An 18,748-nucleotide genomic window follows, 5' to 3' on the forward strand; every position below is an offset into this window, starting at 1 on the left:
TGGACCAACTAAAAACGGCGTTCGTCGTTAATGGAAGGATATACTGTTTTATCATAATGCCATTTGGGTTGAAGAATGCGGGAACAACTTATCAAAAGACTAGTAGAGAAAATGTTTAAAACACTCATCAAATGAATTGTCAAGGTTTATATAGATGATATGGTCATCAAATCTATGAAAGTTGTAGATCATGTAAAGGACCTCGACAATGTATTCAAAATATTGATAGAGTTTAATATAAAGCTTAATACTGAAAAGTGTACCTTCGGGGTTAGTTCTGGCAAGTTTTTGGGATACATCGTTACGAAGTGGGGTATCGATGCTAATCCTGATCATATACGAGCACTTCAGCAAATGCCATCTCCTACAACCAGAAAGGAGATACAAAGGTTGATAGGAAGAATAGTTGCACTCATTAGACTCATCTCCAGAACTTCAGATCAATGTAAGCCGCTTTTTAAGTTACTTAAAAAGAATATTAAATTTTGTTGGAATGAGGAATGTGAAGAAGCATTTTCTAAATTAAAGAAATATTTGCAAGAAATGCCAACACTTACAAAACCAGATGAGGGAGAAAGTTTGGTCCTTTATTTGGCTTTATCAGATTTTGCTATAAGTTCTGTCCTTGTGAAAGTAGAAAATGGGTTGGAAAGGCCAGTATATTTTCAGAGCAAAATGAAGCTCAAGGCAGAGACTCGGTACTCCATTCTGGAGAAATATGCTTTGGAACTTTTATTTTCATCCTAGAGGCTGAAGCCATATTTTCAAGCACATTCTGTGATAGTGATGACGAATCTACTGTTAAAACAAACTCTAGCAAAAACTGCTAAGTCAGGAAGGATGTCTAAATGGTCGGTACTAATAAACGAATTCGGAGTAGAGTATCGAAATCGAGTATCAGAGAAAAGTTAGGTATTGGCCGACTTTCTGGCAGATTTTCCATCTGAGGATGCTAGTTGGGGCATGGAAGAAGAGGAATTCTCAATGTTGCAAGAGCCTGAAGATGTTATCGATACAGATGATCCATGGGCAGGAACTAATGGTTGGAGATTATTTGTCGATGGATCATCTGGAGGTAAGGGGTGTGGCATCGGAGTGGTGCTGGTCACTTTTGAAAATCAAAGACTCGAAACGGCAATAACTTTGGGGTTCCATGCATCTAATAATGAGGCTGAGTATGAAGCTTTAATAGCTGGTCTCGAAATGGCTAGATCTCTCAACATAAAAGAGTTGTCAATCTTCAGCGACTCGATGCTCGTGGTCAGCCAGATCAATGGAGGATATTTGGCAAAATGTGAGAATATGGTGGATTATTTGAACTTCATAAAATCCAAATTGAAGGACTTCAATAATATAAAGCTTCAGCATCTCAATAGAAATGAGAACATGCATGTTGATGCCCTGGCATATGTTGCAGCGATGCTGGAAAATACAGAGGGTCGCACTTTACATATCGGAGTTCAACAAAGGCCAAACATTGATATCGACGACTCAGAAGTGATGGAGATTGACACACTGGGAGCATCATGGATGGAAGCATATATCTCATACTTATCTGAGGGCAAAGTAATGGAGGACAAAAATAAGGCCAGAAGGATTAAGTCTGGTGCTCAAAGATATTTTTTGATTGATAATGAGTTATATCGAAAGAATCCTGGAGGTCCACATTTGAAATGCATATCGCCTAAGGAAGCGCAGCTAATCATTGTCGAGCTTCATGAAAGCGAATGTGGAAACCACTCAGCTAGTAGATCGCTGGCTAAAAAAATCACGAGGCAGGGATATTTCTGGCCTCAGATGCGAAGAGACTGTCTTTGATATGCAAAAAAATGTGCACAATGCCAAATTCATGGAAAAGCCATACATGTTCCAGTTAAAGAGTTATATTGTGTCTCAAACCCCTGGCCTTTTGCTCTATGGGGTATGGATATTGTCGGTCCACTAACACCAGGGAGAGGAAAAGAAGGTTCATATTGGCAATCATAGACTATTTCACAAAGTGGGTAGAAGCCATTGTTTTGCAGCACATCAAAGAGCAGGATATCATATATTTCCTTTTTGAGCGAGTCATATGTCGATATGGGTTGCCTTATGCCATTATATCACATAATAGACCACAGTTCAAGGGAGGGAAGGTGAAAGCTTTCTTGGAATCTTACAAGGTAAAGCATTTCACATCTGCCCCATACTATACTCAAGGTAATGGGCAAGCTGAGGCAACAAATAAAACCATTATGGATAATATCAAGAAAAAGTTAGAGGACAAGAAAGGTATTTGGGTGGATGAGCTAAACAACGTCTTATGGGCTTATAGAATGACACCTCGAATGGCCACAGGTGAATCATCTTTTACTTTAGCATATGGCATGGAAGCAGTAACTCCATCTTGAATGGTAGTGTCGACATCCATAACCAAAATCTTAGTAAATGGTCAAAATGATGAAAGAATGGCTTCAGAAGTTCTCAATCTCAAGGAAACAAGGGATCAAGCAAGGGTAAGGCTCGACACCTATCATAGGCAGCTCAGAAAAGCATTCAACAAGAAAGTAAGAGAAAGGCATTTTCAGGAAGGTGATTTGGTCTTGAAAATGGTCACTCAAGCTACTAAAGAAAAAGGGGCTGACAAACTAACAGCAAGCTGGGATGGGCCTTACATCATTCACAAGGTCGGAATCAATGGAGCTTACTACTTAAAAATGGCTGAAGGTGTAATATTACCAAAGCCTCAAAATGTAAGTAATTTGAAAGCATTTTATCAATAAAGACTATTTCAAGTATGTATTTTTTTTAATCAAGGTTATACATTCAATAAAGATATTGTCATTCTCAAAATCAATATTTATACAAATATAACAGATCTTTGTATCTCTAGAATTATATGATTGGTAACAGGTCAAACAAAAATCCTGGTGATCTGTAGATCATCATCTCGATACCATGTCAAACAAAATCCTGGTGATCTGTAGATCCTCATCTCGATACCAGGCCAAACAAAATCCTGGTGATCTGTAGATCCTCATCTCGATACCAGGTCAAACAAAATCATGTTCTTGGCAGCAATGCAAGTTCAGGTCAAAAAATCCAGTTCTTGGCAGCAATGTCAAATTCGGGTAAAAAAATCCAGTTCTTGGCAGTAATGTCGAGTTCAGGTCAAAAAATCCAGTTCTTGGCAGCAATGCAAGTTCAGGTAAAAAAATCTAGTTCTTGGCAGCAATGTCAAGTTCGGGTAAAAAAAATCCAGTTCTTGGCAGTAATGTCGAGTTCGGGTCAAAAAATCCTATTCTTGGCAGAAATGCGAATTCAGGTCAAAATATCCAGTTCTTTGTAGAAATGTCAAGTTTAGGTCAAAAAATCCAGTTCTTGGCAAAAATGTCAAGTTCAGGTCAAAAAATCCAGTTCTTGGCAGCAATGCAAGTTCAAGTCAAAAAATCCATCTCTGGGAAGCGATGCGGATTCAGGTAAAGATCGTGATGACAGAAAGTATGAACTATGTGGTATTGGGTGATACCAGGTTACAGAATAAGAAGAAAATAAGGTATGTCTTTATAAGTGGTATTTGTAATGCGATGTCGATGTCAATGTCGAATGTCAACGTTCGTTTTTAATTATGGATACAATGTCGAAGGTCGAAGCATGTATTAATGATTAAGGATGCCAGTGGACGAGATAGTGTGATAATATTTCATTTAAAGGGGAAAAAAACGTAGGCCAAGCAACCTATTACAAATTGAAATAAAAACTAAAAATATAGAAAACAAGGCTAATCATCATCTTCATTGTCATTATCATCTTCTTCTTCATCTTCATCTTCATCATCACCATCTTCACCATCATCCTCATCATCACAGGTGGTGGAAGACCCATCGCCATTTTTAACATAATCGTAGCAGTATGGGTCTCTCAACCATTCGTCATCATATTCTTCTTCTTCATTTTCTTTTTCTTCTTCTGATTCTTCTTCTGGTTTTTCTTCATCATCAGAGTAATATGTGGTAGGACAGTCAGACCAATGGGGAGGCCAGTCGGGCAGAACCATAAAAATGGCTAAGATAATAAGGAAGAGGGAGATGAGAGACATGGTTTTTAGTCAGTAAAACTAATGAGGTTTGATCAGTAGGGAAATTGTAAGAGATGATTCAAAATCAGATGTTTAAAGGGTTTTTATAGTAGTAAAAGTTTATACAAATGAGAGAATTTAATGGTGATTAACAAGAAAACGAGGAATATTAATGGTAGGTGAGCATGAAAATGGGGAACATTAATGAAAAGGTAACTCTTCGTTGTTTGTGTGCGGGACAGTTTAAAGTTTGAATGATAATTAAATAAGGGTTGATGACATGGTTTAATTCAACAGATATTGGTTTATGAGCAAGTTGGTTAGAGTTAATGTTTGTCGAATATAAATATTTATTTGTTATATCTAAGCATGGCAAAGGGTGCAAAGGTAAGCAAAAAATACTGGTAATTTGTAGATTCTCATCTCAATACCAGGTCAGAAAATTATGATTAAAAAGCAAAGGTATATATGGAGGTATGTCGATGTTAAACATGTGCTAAGTATCGATACTGCTTTTAGTTGGAGTGGTATCGAAACTCGATTTTAATTTTCAAAATATATACCAAGTATCGTTACTGCTTTTAGTTGGAGTGGTATCGAAACTCGATTTTAATTTTCAAAATATATACTAAAGTATCAATACTGCTTTTAGTTGGAGTGGTATCGAAACTCGATTTTAATTTTCAAAATATATACTAAGTATCGATACTGCTTTTAGTTGGAGTGATATCGAAACTCGATTTTAATTTTCAAAATATATACTAAAGTATTGATACTGCCTTTGGTTGGAGTGGTATCAAAACTCAACTCTATTTAATTTTCAAAATATATACTAAGTATCAATACTGTTTTTAGTTGGAGTGGTATCGAAACTCGATTTTAATTTTCAAAATATATACTAAGTATCGATGCTGTTGTTTGGTTAGGAGTGGTATCAAAAATTAAATTTTTTTCTTTTTCATAGATGGTAAATATCATATATATTGCATATATAATGAGATTATAGCAAGCAGAAAGATCTATTTTCATAATTCAAAAGGAGTTTAAAGAGATCTAGAGAGATAGTTAGATCATTGTATCAATATTACAATCAAAAGATATCAGAAAAATAAGACTAAAGCTGGTAGGAGTTCTTGGAGAGCTTTGCGTCAAGGCAATTGGTTTCAAGAAGGGTGTTGAGGCCAGTCCACACTTCGACTCCCTCCAAACAGCTGGGTGTACTGATGAACGAGTCTGGATTAAAAGGTGGGGTACTCATTGTTGTATCAACAACTTTAGAAGTAGGGGTAGTAGAGTCTACAACATCTTTTTTCATATTAGGGGTAGCAATGTCGGAGGTATCTCGCTCTCGTCATCAGAATCGATATTGTATTCAATGATAACATTAGCAGGAAGATATGGTCTGAAGCTTCTCATCGTTGTAACACAATACTTCATATGCTGGTCAGCTATAGCCAAATCAAGCTTAGCTTTTTGAACTTTTGCCTTAAGACTAGCTGTCTTTTTCCTGAGATCAACTGTTTTTGTTCTTTCTCGCTCGAGGCTCGCTACATTTGTCTCATAAGATCACTTCAATTTCGAGATCAAATCAGTATTATCATCAACAAATTTCTTCATCTCGGTGTTAGCATAAGTCAGTTGAGAGCAAGTGAAAGCATGTTTTTTCTTTTCTTCGTCCAAAGAATGTTGTATTTTCTTTTTCTCTTACTTCAGCTTGTCATTATCTTCCCGGAGAAGGCGCAAGGTCCTCAGATCATGTTCAAACTGGCCAACAGTAGCAACTTTAACCTGAAATGAAGATGTGATTCATGGATACATTATAAATAATGAGCAAACTGGGACGGGAGTACGACCAAAGCTGTTTTCTCACCTTTTTGAGGGAGGAGCACAGTATTTGAAAGCAGTCAGTTGTGCAAATTTTAGCCATTGCTGATCTATCTCGAAGGAGTATAGTATTCATGACAAGAGCTTCTCCGAGTCCAGGTGTCGGAGGATCAGAGAATAAAGAAGCAGATTTAAAAACCTTTTGTTTATTTCGAAGGACGAAATCAGCGACGAATACTTTAGAATGAGAAGAGGAGCCTGAAGTGGTGGGTAGAACAGTGGGTTTTTTAGTGGCTGGTATAGTTGATGATTTGGCAGGCACAGAGACAATTGTTTCAATGGTAGTAGTTTTTGCAGCTTTTGGTATCCTCGAGGTAGGTGGTGTATTAGTGAAACCAAGTTCTTTTCTTTTCTTTTGGTGAAGATGGGTATCAACAGGTTGTTCTTGAGAAAGGGGAGGAGCTTGGGAGGTGCTACCACTTGTTTTTTGCAAAAACCTTTTCAGGTGTTTGGCTGATTTGTCTTGAACATGAGGAATGCGAGAGCCCATATCTGTGTACAATAAGCAGTAATGATCAAATACCTCTTGCAAAAGTGGATAATTATAGAAATAAGGAATCTCTTGTTTGATTTTGGGGAAAAGATCTTCAGTCATTTTAAAACCATTTAGCATATAATCAAAATAACATCGAGGAGTGTTAGCAGGCAATTCAGCGAAATCAAAAGTTTTTCTTAATACTTTTTCAGATGAACAAGGTTGTAAGAGACATGGAATAGTTTTGCATGGCATAACAGATTAGGGAGGTAAAGAATCTTGACCTCGAAGGACGGTACTTTTTAGTAAATATAGAAGAGCGACATAATTATCGATATCTAGAAGATCGATATTCAATTTTGGATTGCCATATTTATCAGCACCACTTCGAGCAGTGATTTCTTCATCTGTGCCTTTTAAAAGCTCCATTACTCTAGTGGATTCTCCAAGACTTCTCATCGAGGCTAGTCTTGGTATTGAAACAAGGTCACAACGATAGACCAGTCAGATAGCAGGTCTGAGATAGAGGGTTGAAAGATAGGTTCAAAGGATGGGGTGTCGTAAAATAACCTACCTCTAATGTTAAAGACAGGATGTGCCAAGGATGGAACAGCGATAAAAGCAGAGGACTCCCATTGCCCAGATATAATGATAGGATATAATGGCCATCTGAAATCACTATCTCGATTTATCCTTATGATACATGCACGGTTGATTTGTTTTTTGGGATAAAAATAGCTACTAGGCTCCGATATATCGCTTTTATTCTTTTCCATACGTTCGACGAAGGTATAGTGTTTTTGAATGTCGATAAGATGGATTCTTTGGGATCTCCGTACATCGGATGCAAGGTGAGAATTATAGTAATTACAAATGTGCTGCAGTCTCCAAAAATTGCCTGTGCCTTGGCCAGGAGAGATGGTCAGATGGTTCAATACCTCTCGATCGAGGTCAGATAAGGGAAGGTGCAAACCAGCAGCTATTTGCCCAACCGTAATAATGGTTGTTTGAGGATCGCCACTTTGGCATCTAGCACTTTTCATACTTCCAACATAATGTCGAAGATGGACAGTGTCTGGTATCTAGTAGGCAGCTTTAACTATGTCTAAGTTGGGTCTTTTTGGAAAACATGGATTCAAACCATTACTCCATATACTATCGTCGTCCATAACTTCGCGCTCAGACTCCGAGCTCACAGTCTCAAAATGATGGCATGGTAAGCCATCAGCCAAATACGTGGGACACCACTCTGGTTCGTCAGTCTCAATTCTTTGTGATGACGAAGGTGAGGAAGACGAGCTGATTCGAGTTGCAAATTCAATACTTTCGTTCGACATGTCGGTATCACTAGAAGTAATAAATTTTTTATTATAATTATATCCTTTATATGAGCTACTATCAGTATATTTAGTATAATTGTATAATATATTATTTATTAAACACGTATCGAGGTCTCTGGATGATAATGTCAGGATTCGAGGTGAATAACTGTGTCTCAAACGCATACGTTCTTGACGTCAAAGCTAGGATTTTTTCGAGAGGGTGCGTATAAAGTTAACACAAGTTTTTCTCCTAGCCATACTGTCAAAAATTATAATTCAAGGTCTAATTAGTATAGAGATACACAGATAATATGTGAGTACTCAAAGCCTAAGCCCTAATTATAATAATTTGGAAAGAGAAACAGGCGAGATTATTCAACATATTTAAAAGACAACGATAAAGTTTAGTTAGTATGTAGCTTATTAAGTTACTCTTTTTACTAACCTGATAAATGTACAGAAAGATTTGGTGATGATGACAGCAAATACAACCAAGATTAAGCTTTCCAGGTGATGTTAATGGTGGTGGGGTTTGGGTTTTCTCTCAAGCTTTTTCTCAAATAAGTGAAGAGAGAGAAAGCGAAATAAAGCTTTTATAATTTTGATATGACTGGTCTGTTTTCAGCTGTAACCGCTTGGTTTTTTGAATTTTGAAATTGGTAAATTTGTTCTGGTTCTCGAAACATTCAAAATTTTCGTGGTCGAAATTTGAAAGTTTCGAGAGGGTGTGATGTTGTGGGCAAATATCGTCACCCCGATATTCCAGCCCAAATATTGTGATTAATAAAAAAATATCGATGTGATTGTCAATATTTCGCACTATAGTTTGTATGTTGCAGGAAAAGCGGGAAAAGGAGGAAAAAGAAGAGAAGGGACACGTGGCAGGAAATGATTGGACGAAGCTACCATTGTAACACTATATAAAGACTGGAAAGAGGAAGAAACATTGATTCCGAATTCATTAGAGAAAAACTAACAAAACCAGAGCAAAGAGAGAGAGAAGAGAGAGAGAAAGAAACTTGTAACCACTGTTACTAATCAATAAAAGTCAATTTCAATTCAATCTTTGTTCTTGATTCTTATTTAATTGATTGTTGATGTTTGAGAAACTTCTTTGCAAACTACAAGGATAGCAACGGAGGTGAATATTTTATAAACAATTTACCTAGAAGTCGAAAGGTACTTCAATCTGGTTGATAAAACACTAGTACAACACAGCATACTTGGTAGGAACAAAAGAGAGTATGTGACGAAGAATTTCTTCAGGTCCAAGCTTGATTTCAGTCATGTTGAGATGACTAGTTCTGCCGATAGAAGTATGAACTTGATAAATTTTGTGAATAGAGTGTTACACTTCCATGATACCTCAAAGTTACACGCCTTCACTCTTGACTAGTGGGAGTGTGATGAATCTCACCTAACGACATGTATTTCTACAGTAATAGGTTTGCAAGTTCAAGAGCTCATTCTCTTTATTTCATTAAAAGGTACCCACATTTTTCTTTTTTGCCTTTTCAATTGTGATTGTGAATCTTTAAGAGTATTGAAAATGAAAGCACATATCTCTACATACATTCCCAGTGGAATTTGTTTTATGAGACTCAAGATCCTGCATCTTGAACTAATAACCTTTTTAGGTGGATAACTGATAAATTAAAGAGAGAGAGATTTGAGAATATATACTTGATTAATTTCTAAGGAGATTATAATTGTTTATATAGAGATTACAAGTTCTAAATAGAGATTACAAATTAAAATAGAAACAAAACAGTCGGTATGACTTGAGAAATACGAGGCGCATGGTGCGCTCTGTTTGTACTGGAGCAGAGTGCGGGGCGCGCTATTGTAGGAACCGTTATTTCATAATGCAAATTTCTACAAACCATAAAAACCAATGCACAGCGGAATTAATGGGGTTCACGGTTTTGGATAGAAAACATACCTTTGAATCGGCTGTGATAACTTTGAGAATCCAATAGCTATGAATCCGAATCAACAATAAACCCCTTGATCTTTTGTTGTATTCCTTTCAATAGATTGGACGTTGTGTGGGCAACGATCTACCAACCCCCTTCTCTCTCACAAAGATAGAACCAATTTTGGATCTATCTTTCCTTGCCTCTCTTTTCAATCCAGATGAATTAGTGAATTTCGGCCAGGAGAGAAGGGATTCTATTTATAGGCTACAACAGGGACCACGAAGAGAAATTAGGGTTGGGCCTCCTAACAGGCTTGGGCTTTCTATGTTCGCCCATAACATACGGACCAAGTCCATCAACAAATGGCTTATTCCACTAAAGGTCATTGTTGCACTACCGCCCTAATCCCAAATTACGTGTCAGCGTTTATGGGATCCATATTATATGCTCGTTGATCTCCCCGTGTTTAAGATATCGAATGTCCGTTGATTAAGTCAAGTTACTGACAACTACGTTAATCAACTTCTTATGTCCTTAAGTAGTACCACTCAACCTCATTGTCATGTCGGAATAAATCCACCTATAGGATTTACACGACAATCTTTTTGAGCTCCTCAAGGGGACATTATCAACCCGACTTTTGCGGGTCACTGATTCCTTCTATAATCGGCAAAGACACCTTACATACAATGTCATTACCCAATCCATCGAGTTTGTTGATTCACAAATGAATCTCACTCATTGATGATTTAAAGCAATGTACAATGCACGTAAGTGCCCATTATTATATCCGGATTAAGAGGACAAGCATCCATAATAACAGAGCGTTTTTGTTCTCTTATATAGTCGAGATAAAGATAAACAACCTCACTTGGTCCTGTTCAATATACACAAAGTGTAGTAGTGTAATCCTATAGTCGAGATAGACTAATACCAGATTACACTACAACCGTACCAATGGTTTGTCCAAATCCATCTAGGTTGTGAACGATTACTTATACTTTATAAGGTACTGATAATATAATCTTCTTTGTATTCACACCATATCATCTACAACATAAAATATTAGACACATGCATATAACTAATAACATATATAATATGCATAACATTGGCCCATATGATTCTCATTTAAAATATAAAGAATTAAAGTTAATACAAAAGTAATGCTTTTAGTATATAACCCTATCAGCTAACAGGCTATTTGCAACGGCAAAAAACCGTTGCTAATAATTTTCGCAACGCTTTTTAAGCATTGCAAATATAGCGTGGGTAAAATAAGCGTTGCAAATAGAAATTTCCAACGATTATTTGTAACGCTTGTTTATCCCGTTTCGTACAAAATTTTAGCAACGTTTTTAAATTTGTAACGGTTATGAACCGTTGCTGATGGGTTGCAAATAAAAAAAAAAATCTCTTATTTTCTAACAAACCAAAAATAACACTACTTGTTCTATATTTAAACAAACATCTCATTTCCATATTGAAACAAAAATCTGAATTCCATGATAAAGTCCTTATTGCCTTTTCATACCAATTGACAAGTAAATAATAGCAAACACAAGCAAAAAAATGAAAAATATAAGATATTCGTTAAACCATGTATGCAATATAACTTCAAAATATTTTCTAAGAGTTACAAATTCATGTTTACAAATAAGGGTAACATATTCAATACAATTTTCCAAACAATCTCGAATCATTGCAATACCAAGTATTGGTGATGGCTTCACTCACTATAAATCCTAGTGCGGCTCCACAAAATCCATCTAATTCCTAACAATTCACAAAGCAAATAATAAACTTAGAAATACAATAGTACTAATTAAACTCATGCAATTAATTAAATATTTGTAAATCCAGCTAAAGGAAGTAAGAAGTTGAACAAATGAGAAAATGGAGAGTGGAATTTTAAGCTTTTACCTTGACGAAGAGCTTGAGGTGAGCATGATCATTTGATTGGGGAGCAATTATTTTGGTCTGCTTCTTGCTTTTCCCTCCATCAAATTGATACCCTACACAACACACTGAACAACACATTGAACGACAACAAAATGATCTGTGCGCTCCAATACAACATGTACCCCGCATTCTCTCCACCCTCTGTCTTGCTGTGCTCAGCAAATTTGCATAACATGACAACAACTCCAAGCATCTCTGAGGGCTTCTAGAACCCTTGGGTACTGTTTTCTCAATGTCAGTTCTTATTCTCCTGGGACGCCTAGGCCCCCTCCTTTGATGGCTTCTAGGTTTTGAGCTGAAATCATAACTTCCAAAGGGCAATAAACATGAAGCCTGATTTTTGGGCTTACTAGAACCATTGACAAAACCATTAGGAGATAATTCTTCCATCCCATCAGGCCATATTTTCGAGCGGTATCCAAATGACAGAGACCCTGAGCTATGCCTATTGTGATGCCATAAACTTCTGGGTGTTGTGGGGTTAGGGCTACGAATTGCAAAATCATTCACACTCCAAACTGAATCAGATGTAGACTGATGGGCCTCTTGTCTTTCCCCATCACAAGATGAACTTTCCACATGATTGACTGCTGGAACCTGAATTTTGATATCATTCAAATGAGAAAAACATTCTTTACCACGATTTTCAAGAAAAGAATGACCCCCTGCAACTGGAGGCCGTGAATTCTCAGCACATTGCTCTGACCCTGACAGGTGGCCTGAATGACTCTTTAGTTCAACAATGTCATTATTCACGCTCTTTCCTGAATCTTGGTTACCTAACAAAGTTTCAACTACAGTAAGCTCATTCTTTAGGCATTTCTGAAAAGTTGCCAAATCTCCTTCATTGCTCAGGGAGATATCATCTGCTTTTGATTCAACACAAGAAAAGATCCAGACCCAGCAGCCTCAAAGAGCACTCCATATCATTAGTAAAATTTCTCTGATCAGGGATGTCCTCATCTAGAGAGCAATCATTTCTCTAATCAGGGATGTCCTCATTTAGGGAGCAATCATCTGCCACCATCTTCTGGACCTTCAAGTAACAGCATTGGATTGCAGAAATTGAAAGAAGCCACGTTTTTCGCCATAAACAGTTTAAGATGCAGACTAAGAAAGAAAGTAGGAGCAGCAGCAAATGGAAGAAGAAAATGAAGAATCCTCTTGGGCTTTTTGTTACAGCTTGAGCATGAGAGGCTCATATCAACATAAGATGATTCTTTAGAGATCCCTGTATACATTACACCCTGCCCCTGCCTTGACCTTCTTCGTGACACCTGGAGTAGACAGAAACAATCAAACCTTAAAAACATTCAATAAGAAGCAAAGTGAGACACGTTGATCCAATCATACGAATTTATCTGTTTATGACCTAATTTGTAAGTAAGTAGGTGACAAAGAGTTTTTTTGGTTTTTTCTATTTATAGTGATAAATTGATGTAACTAAGAAATCCCATTTTTGCTATTTACAGTAATAAATAGTCATTTCCCGTTTTTTTTCTGTAAATAGCAAAAACATAATTTCCTAATTACATCAGAAACACAAATAAGGCATTTAACTGTGCACCCAACCCTAAGTAAGGGTCTAAGGGATAATGATTAGGATATTGAATAAAAAAAACGCATTGAAGGAAAACTCAGTACCTCGGGCGAAACAGGCTCTCGACACACAGAAGGAAAAGGTTGATAGCTTCGGTTCTGAAGAATCTTAATGTTATGATAGGTGCATTCAGAAAGGGGTAGCTACTTAGTGACAGAATAATACTGTTTCAGTTTTTTATCCAAATATAGCCACTTTGAATTTTTTACCTCCACAAAGTTGTAGAGCACAAAAATGAACCGCCTTCCAAAGCTTGGAAAGCCTGAGATCTCCAACCGGATGGAAGTGACTGGAACTTGCCAATCTAAGACCTCCCCATGTTCATCGGGTTGTTGATGAAACGCTAACAGCACCAAACATACAAAACCAACTGCCTGCATCAAGCAACCTTCGAACAGAAGAAACCTCAACCCAACAACATTATCAACAAAAAGCATTTCCAACTGAACCTTGGGCCACATAACCATCACCACACCATATTGAAGCAGCAATAGGGTGCGAAACAACCAAGAGTTTTCCGCTCTGAATGTGTCATTAACAAATTGTAGAGGGATGCTAAACTTCAACGTCACTTGCCTTGAATTTATAGGAATAACGTCAGTTTCAATAACCCAAGATTTTTACCAAACCACAATAAACAGCCCGAATTTGTATACAATAATTTGTATGTGATGTGACTTTAGCGAGAATATAATGCATGTGAGTACCCAAATCATATATTAAAAGAAAATGGGAAAAACCCGGGAATCTAAGCTAGAAATCATTTACCAAAACTGAAACTACCAAACTTTTAAACTGTCTACTCCCTACTTACACAATTGGTGTGGGATGACATGAATTCGACGGCGGTTAGATGGTGAGCATTGCAGGTGATTCACCAACTCCAAGAAATGAGTTCAGCCAAATTCTATATCCATATTTTGGTGACTATGTTGTTAGTGAAATGTGATTGACTTATGTACTAATTACGTTAGTAAGCAATTTGGACAAATTTAAATGACAGCGAAAATAGTGATGTAATCAATAGGATTAAGAACTTACCCACTATTGAAGTAGCCTTTTTTCTTGTCAGAAACAAACTTGGGTTGTCTGAAACTTGACTCTCTAGTATAAGATTATCCACTTCCCCTGCCACATTATTTCAAAAAAAAAATAGATAAACAAATAGTAATCATCGTACTGACCCTAAGAATGCCAAACAACATAATACATTTACAATCAAGATGACTAGATTAAACCAAGCATCCATGTTAAAGATTTGTGTTCATGTCTGCGTCAAAATGGACTTCAAAACTAGGACGGCTGAGCATAATGATATACTATTTTATACAAGTCAAATAAATACATAGAATTTGAAATACTATTATTGAAAGGTCTAATAAACTACAAGGGAAGCAAAGAATCCATTTGGTAACACAAAATATGTGACTTACTATCTTGATGTGGTTCTCCTTGCATCAACATACTATTTTGACTCAGATTATGTCTTCATTCTCTTGTACGCAAACGATCTTGTTCCCTTTAAAGGGATCTCTGCTCATCAGTGGTATTTTTTCTGCACAGTCTACGGAGATTGGTTTCACGTTCTCTCACTAAGGATCTCTGTTCATCAGTCATATTATGTCTCCGTTGCCTACGGAGATATGTATCCCGTGCTCTTACCAACAATCATCGCTCATTACTCATGGATTGTCTCCATCTTCTTTTACGAACACGATCACGTTCTCTTTCTAAAGCCATGGCTTCCTTAGTCATATCACTTCTACTTGCCCAGAGCACAAAAAGAAAACTTATTTCATTGGGAAGAAACTCAAAATTGAAAACTAACAAATAAGAAAGGGAAGAAACTAACAAATAAGAAAGGGAAGCAGGTCCATGGTAGCAGCAGGCACCAGCAGCGGCAGCAACACCCAGCAACAGCACTCGGCACACACCCCACCCAGCAGCAGCACCCAGCACACACTCCACCCAACAGCAACAGCACCACACTCACACACTAGCACCTGCACACACTCACCACACTAGCACCTGCACACACTACCACCTACACACACTCACACATACACCACACTAACACCACCTGCCAGCACACTCACACCACAGTACCGCATCACCAGTCCACTTCACTACCAGTCACACCACTGCTCCTTTACGACTAACACTCGATCTCTCCAATTAGTAACATAGTTACTTTAATGACATTTGTTTACTATGACAAAATAATACAATCAACAAAAGTACTTAAAAGAGACCAAAGTTGTCCATAACAAAAATGTTAAACTCACAACACAGTTAACAAAACTCGTGATTCCATGAACCATGAATGGCATATTGCACTAAAAGAAACCTTATTTGTAGTATGAAAAAATATTTTAGTATGAAAAAATAATTCAAATCACAATAGTACTTATAAGAAACAAAGCCACAACTCGGTTCATTAGCATAAAACTATTACATATTTGCACCCATTTCAATATTTGTTAGTCCATTTCATTAGTTATTTTTATTTAATATGTGTGTTTTTAGTGACAAAAGTGGGAAAACTTGGAGCATTTGTGCAACAGATAATGGGAAGATGTCACTGGAAGCTTCCATTTGGGCTGAGTGAATAGGTCATGGAAATCATATACATGCATGGATATATACCTAAGGTTATAGGTGATAATATAAGACCAGATTGTTATGAAAGCTTGTTAGCTTTAATAATTGAATGGGCATCATTTACACTTGAACTAGCACCACTAGATCAGCACCCATTTGACCCATTTCTTTTCTAATTGTGTTCTCTGCGTACAGGACCCTATTTCCCCTCTTCACCTCACTGGCAACTCACCAAATACACATCACCAGTACCAAACTTTCAATCACTACCCAACCTAGTCATGTAATCAAACAATAATTTGAACCACCTGATCTCCCACTCCTAAACCCCTTCCTTTCTAATTTTAGCTCATGAACAAGATATCCACTTCTCCTTTACGACTAACACTCGCTCTTTCCAATTAGTAACATACTGACTTCAATGACATTTTTTTACTATGACAAAACAATACTACCAACAATAGTACTTAAAATATACCAAAGTTGTCTATAACAGTATGATAAACTCAAAACCCAGTTCAAAAAACTCATGATCCCATGAATGGCATATTGTACTAAAAGAAACCTCGTTTGTTCTAGCCCCTCTAACTAACGATATTTTCCATACAACAACTTATTTAAGACAAAAACCTAATCCAATAAACCCATTCAAATGCTTCTCAGAAAATTATTCAAACAAGTGTAGAGCAACAAGTACATAAACAAATTGCATCAGGAATCTCAGCTCCTTTGCATTAAAAGCCAACAAGTGCACAATCAAATTCATATTAACAATAACAAATGTATACGCAAAATAATGATAAAATGTATATGCAAAATCATATTAATCTAAAAAATGTACTTTTAAGCAAGAAAAAGACCTCTCGAAACTGTTGGTTCCTGGATGAAGAGTGAAATATAGATGAACGTTAGTAAAGCAAGAGAAGAATGATCCTTCAAGCAGAAAAAACAACTTTTTTTTATGAAATTTGCAATAACAATAGATCAAATAGCATCAACCCATCCAAAACTACGATGGAAACAAATCCTTCAAACCAGTAAATCAATAAAAACAATTTTCTTTTGTCAAAAGCTCACTCCTTTTTAAGTTTTAAGAAAAGCTCACTCTTTTCATTGCTAATGGAAACGGAAGAGGAAGGTGAGAAAGTAGTCACCTTAAAAGCGGCAGTGGCAGCAAGTGCTACTATGGACAAACATAAAAAACCAAATTCACAAAGAGAAGAAAGAGAGTAAAGAGTTTAATTTTACCTGCGTTGGTAAACCCTAGCTTTTCTTCAGAGAGAAATGATAGTTTGAGTTGTTCTAAGTTCCTGAAAATTAGAGTAGAGAGTTTGACATCAGTTTGTGAGAAGGGCACGATATATTTTCTTGGGGACAAAACTAAAAAGGACAAAATTCCGAAATAATGAACCAAAAAACCCACCCGTATTTCAAAAACACTCTTAAGGACGATAGTTGACTTTTGTCCGAAAAAGACAATAGTACCCTGGTATGCTAAGGTGTCAGTGCATACCACCTTAGTATGTTATCTTAGTATGCACAAACATCAATACATACCAAACATCACAAAGAAAATATTATGCACAAGTGTCATTGCATACTACCTCTTGGAATGCGAGGTATGCACAAACGTCAGTGAATACCAAACATCACAAAGAAAATGGTATGCACAAGTGTCAATGCATACTACTTCTTGGTATGCGAGATATGCATTGACACATCGCAAGATACCAAACATCACAAAGAAAATGGTATGCAAGTGTGTGTCGCTGCATACTACTTTGGTATGTGAGATATGCACAAACATCTGCAAACCAAACATCGCACGTGAATTTGATTGTGGAAATGTATGTTGGCCAAATGGATGAAATTGTTAGTTGCAACTTTCAAGTGCCACTGATGTATGTTTTTGTTGGATAATAAATTTAAGTTGAAAACAAGTACTTTTTTAATGAATGTTACAATCTTTGGTTTACATTATATATTTTTATTTTAATGAATTTAATTCATGCAATTGAATATAGTATAAGTATTAATTGTGCATTAACCAAGTTTACATGCTGTGGTTTTGTACAAAACAAACAAACAAAAATCTCTGGTGCATACCATGTCAGTGTAGGATACATTGTTTCTGAATTAACTAGTAATGTTTCAACCACACTACTTGTCTCTCCTTATGGATTTGCTTCAATGCAGCTTGAGATGGTTGTGTATATGTATTGTGGTAGCTGACAATTAGTTTTTGTTGATGAACTACCACCACCAAAAGGCAAAACCGCCGATTGCACACAAAAAAGAGGGTATGCACCAAAGTCCGTACATACCCCTTCAAGTGTGCAAAGTTGAAAACTACGATACCCTCTCACATACAAAAAAAATAATGTGGACCCATTGGGAGATGAAATTCCGGGATGATAGATACGTAAAAAAAAAATGGAACCAACAAACTAAAATAAACTTTTATTGAATTCGGCGTAATATCCAATAGAGAATCATGTATGTTTACTTGAATGTATGTGCAACTTCCTCTATGTTTATCGACATTGGAAAAAAAATAATTGCAACATCGTAATGCCTCACTCCTTTCTCCCTCATTCCATCGCCCCTCATTCTTTTTGGTCCGCATTCTTTTTCCCAAAGGCAAGTCTTGCGATTGTGGTGGTCCCAATTGCACTTATGACGTTTGTTCGCATTGCACCCGTATTCTCAATTCTCTTAAAACATGGTCTACCAGACCCCTCTTGACATTTGGTGGTAGCACACTAAAATCCATAAAGACCGCAAAATCAACCAACCATATCATTAAAAATGTGGTATGCACGGTTGTTAGTGCATACTCAAAAAGTTAGATCCATAATGAATCGAAAAAAAAACATCGAATCAAATCAAAATAAACATATATTAATAAAATAGTTAACAAAACAAACAA

At 36.7% G+C, this 18,748-nt stretch overlaps 2 protein-coding genes across 6 annotated transcripts; one reads left to right on the forward strand and one right to left on the reverse strand.

Annotated features, from left to right (window-relative positions):
* The first annotated feature begins 963 nt into the window (after positions 1-963).
* On the forward strand, positions 964-1,818 carry LOC147510387 (uncharacterized). Its single transcript, XM_086598117.1, has one exon. The coding sequence runs from the start codon at positions 964-966 to the stop codon at positions 1,816-1,818; it is 855 nt and encodes a 284-aa protein (XP_086454243.1).
* A 9,427-nt stretch (positions 1,819-11,245) lies between these two features.
* LOC147510388 (uncharacterized) lies at positions 11,246-17,184 on the reverse strand. Of its 5 annotated transcripts, XM_086602377.1 has the most exons (8): positions 17,068-17,184; positions 15,071-16,698; positions 14,652-14,980; positions 14,260-14,346; positions 13,428-13,794; positions 13,263-13,325; positions 11,580-12,895; positions 11,246-11,432 (listed from the first exon to the last, which is right to left on the reverse strand). In XM_086602377.1, exons 5-7 carry the CDS (start codon positions 13,683-13,685, stop codon positions 12,632-12,634), a joined length of 585 nt encoding a protein of 194 aa, XP_086458503.1. In that variant the 5' UTR covers positions 13,686-13,794; positions 14,260-14,346; positions 14,652-14,980; positions 15,071-16,698; positions 17,068-17,184; the 3' UTR covers positions 11,246-11,432; positions 11,580-12,631. The 5 variants fall into 5 exon arrangements, with proteins under 5 accessions (XP_086458503.1, XP_086458506.1, XP_086458502.1 ...); XM_086602380.1 differs by having other exon boundaries at positions 13,263-13,316; positions 15,071-17,175; XM_086602376.1 differs by having other exon boundaries at positions 15,071-17,175.
* Between the last annotated feature and the right edge of the window lie 1,564 nt (positions 17,185-18,748).

This window comes from Coptis chinensis, chromosome 3 (assembly GCF_015680905.1).
Source record: "Coptis chinensis isolate HL-2020 chromosome 3, ASM1568090v1, whole genome shotgun sequence".
NCBI classification, from domain to species: domain Eukaryota; kingdom Viridiplantae; phylum Streptophyta; class Magnoliopsida; order Ranunculales; family Ranunculaceae; genus Coptis; species Coptis chinensis.

Coding starts and splice junctions, on each gene's coding strand:
- LOC147510387 (XM_086598117.1), top strand. CDS start 964: ATGGAAGAAGAGGAATTCTCAATGTTGCAAGAGCCTGAAGATGTTATC.
- LOC147510388 (XM_086602377.1), bottom strand. CDS start 13,685: ATGGTTATGTGGCCCAAGGTTCAGTTGGAAATGCTTTTTGTTGATAAT. Junction 13,326..13,427: donor TGCTCTACAACTTTGTGGAG/GTAAAAAATTCA, acceptor CATAACATTAAG/ATTCTTCAGAACCGAAGCTA. Junction 12,896..13,262: donor GAGAGCCTGTTTCGCCCGAG/GTACTGAGTTTT, acceptor TGTCTACTCCAG/GTGTCACGAAGAAGGTCAAG.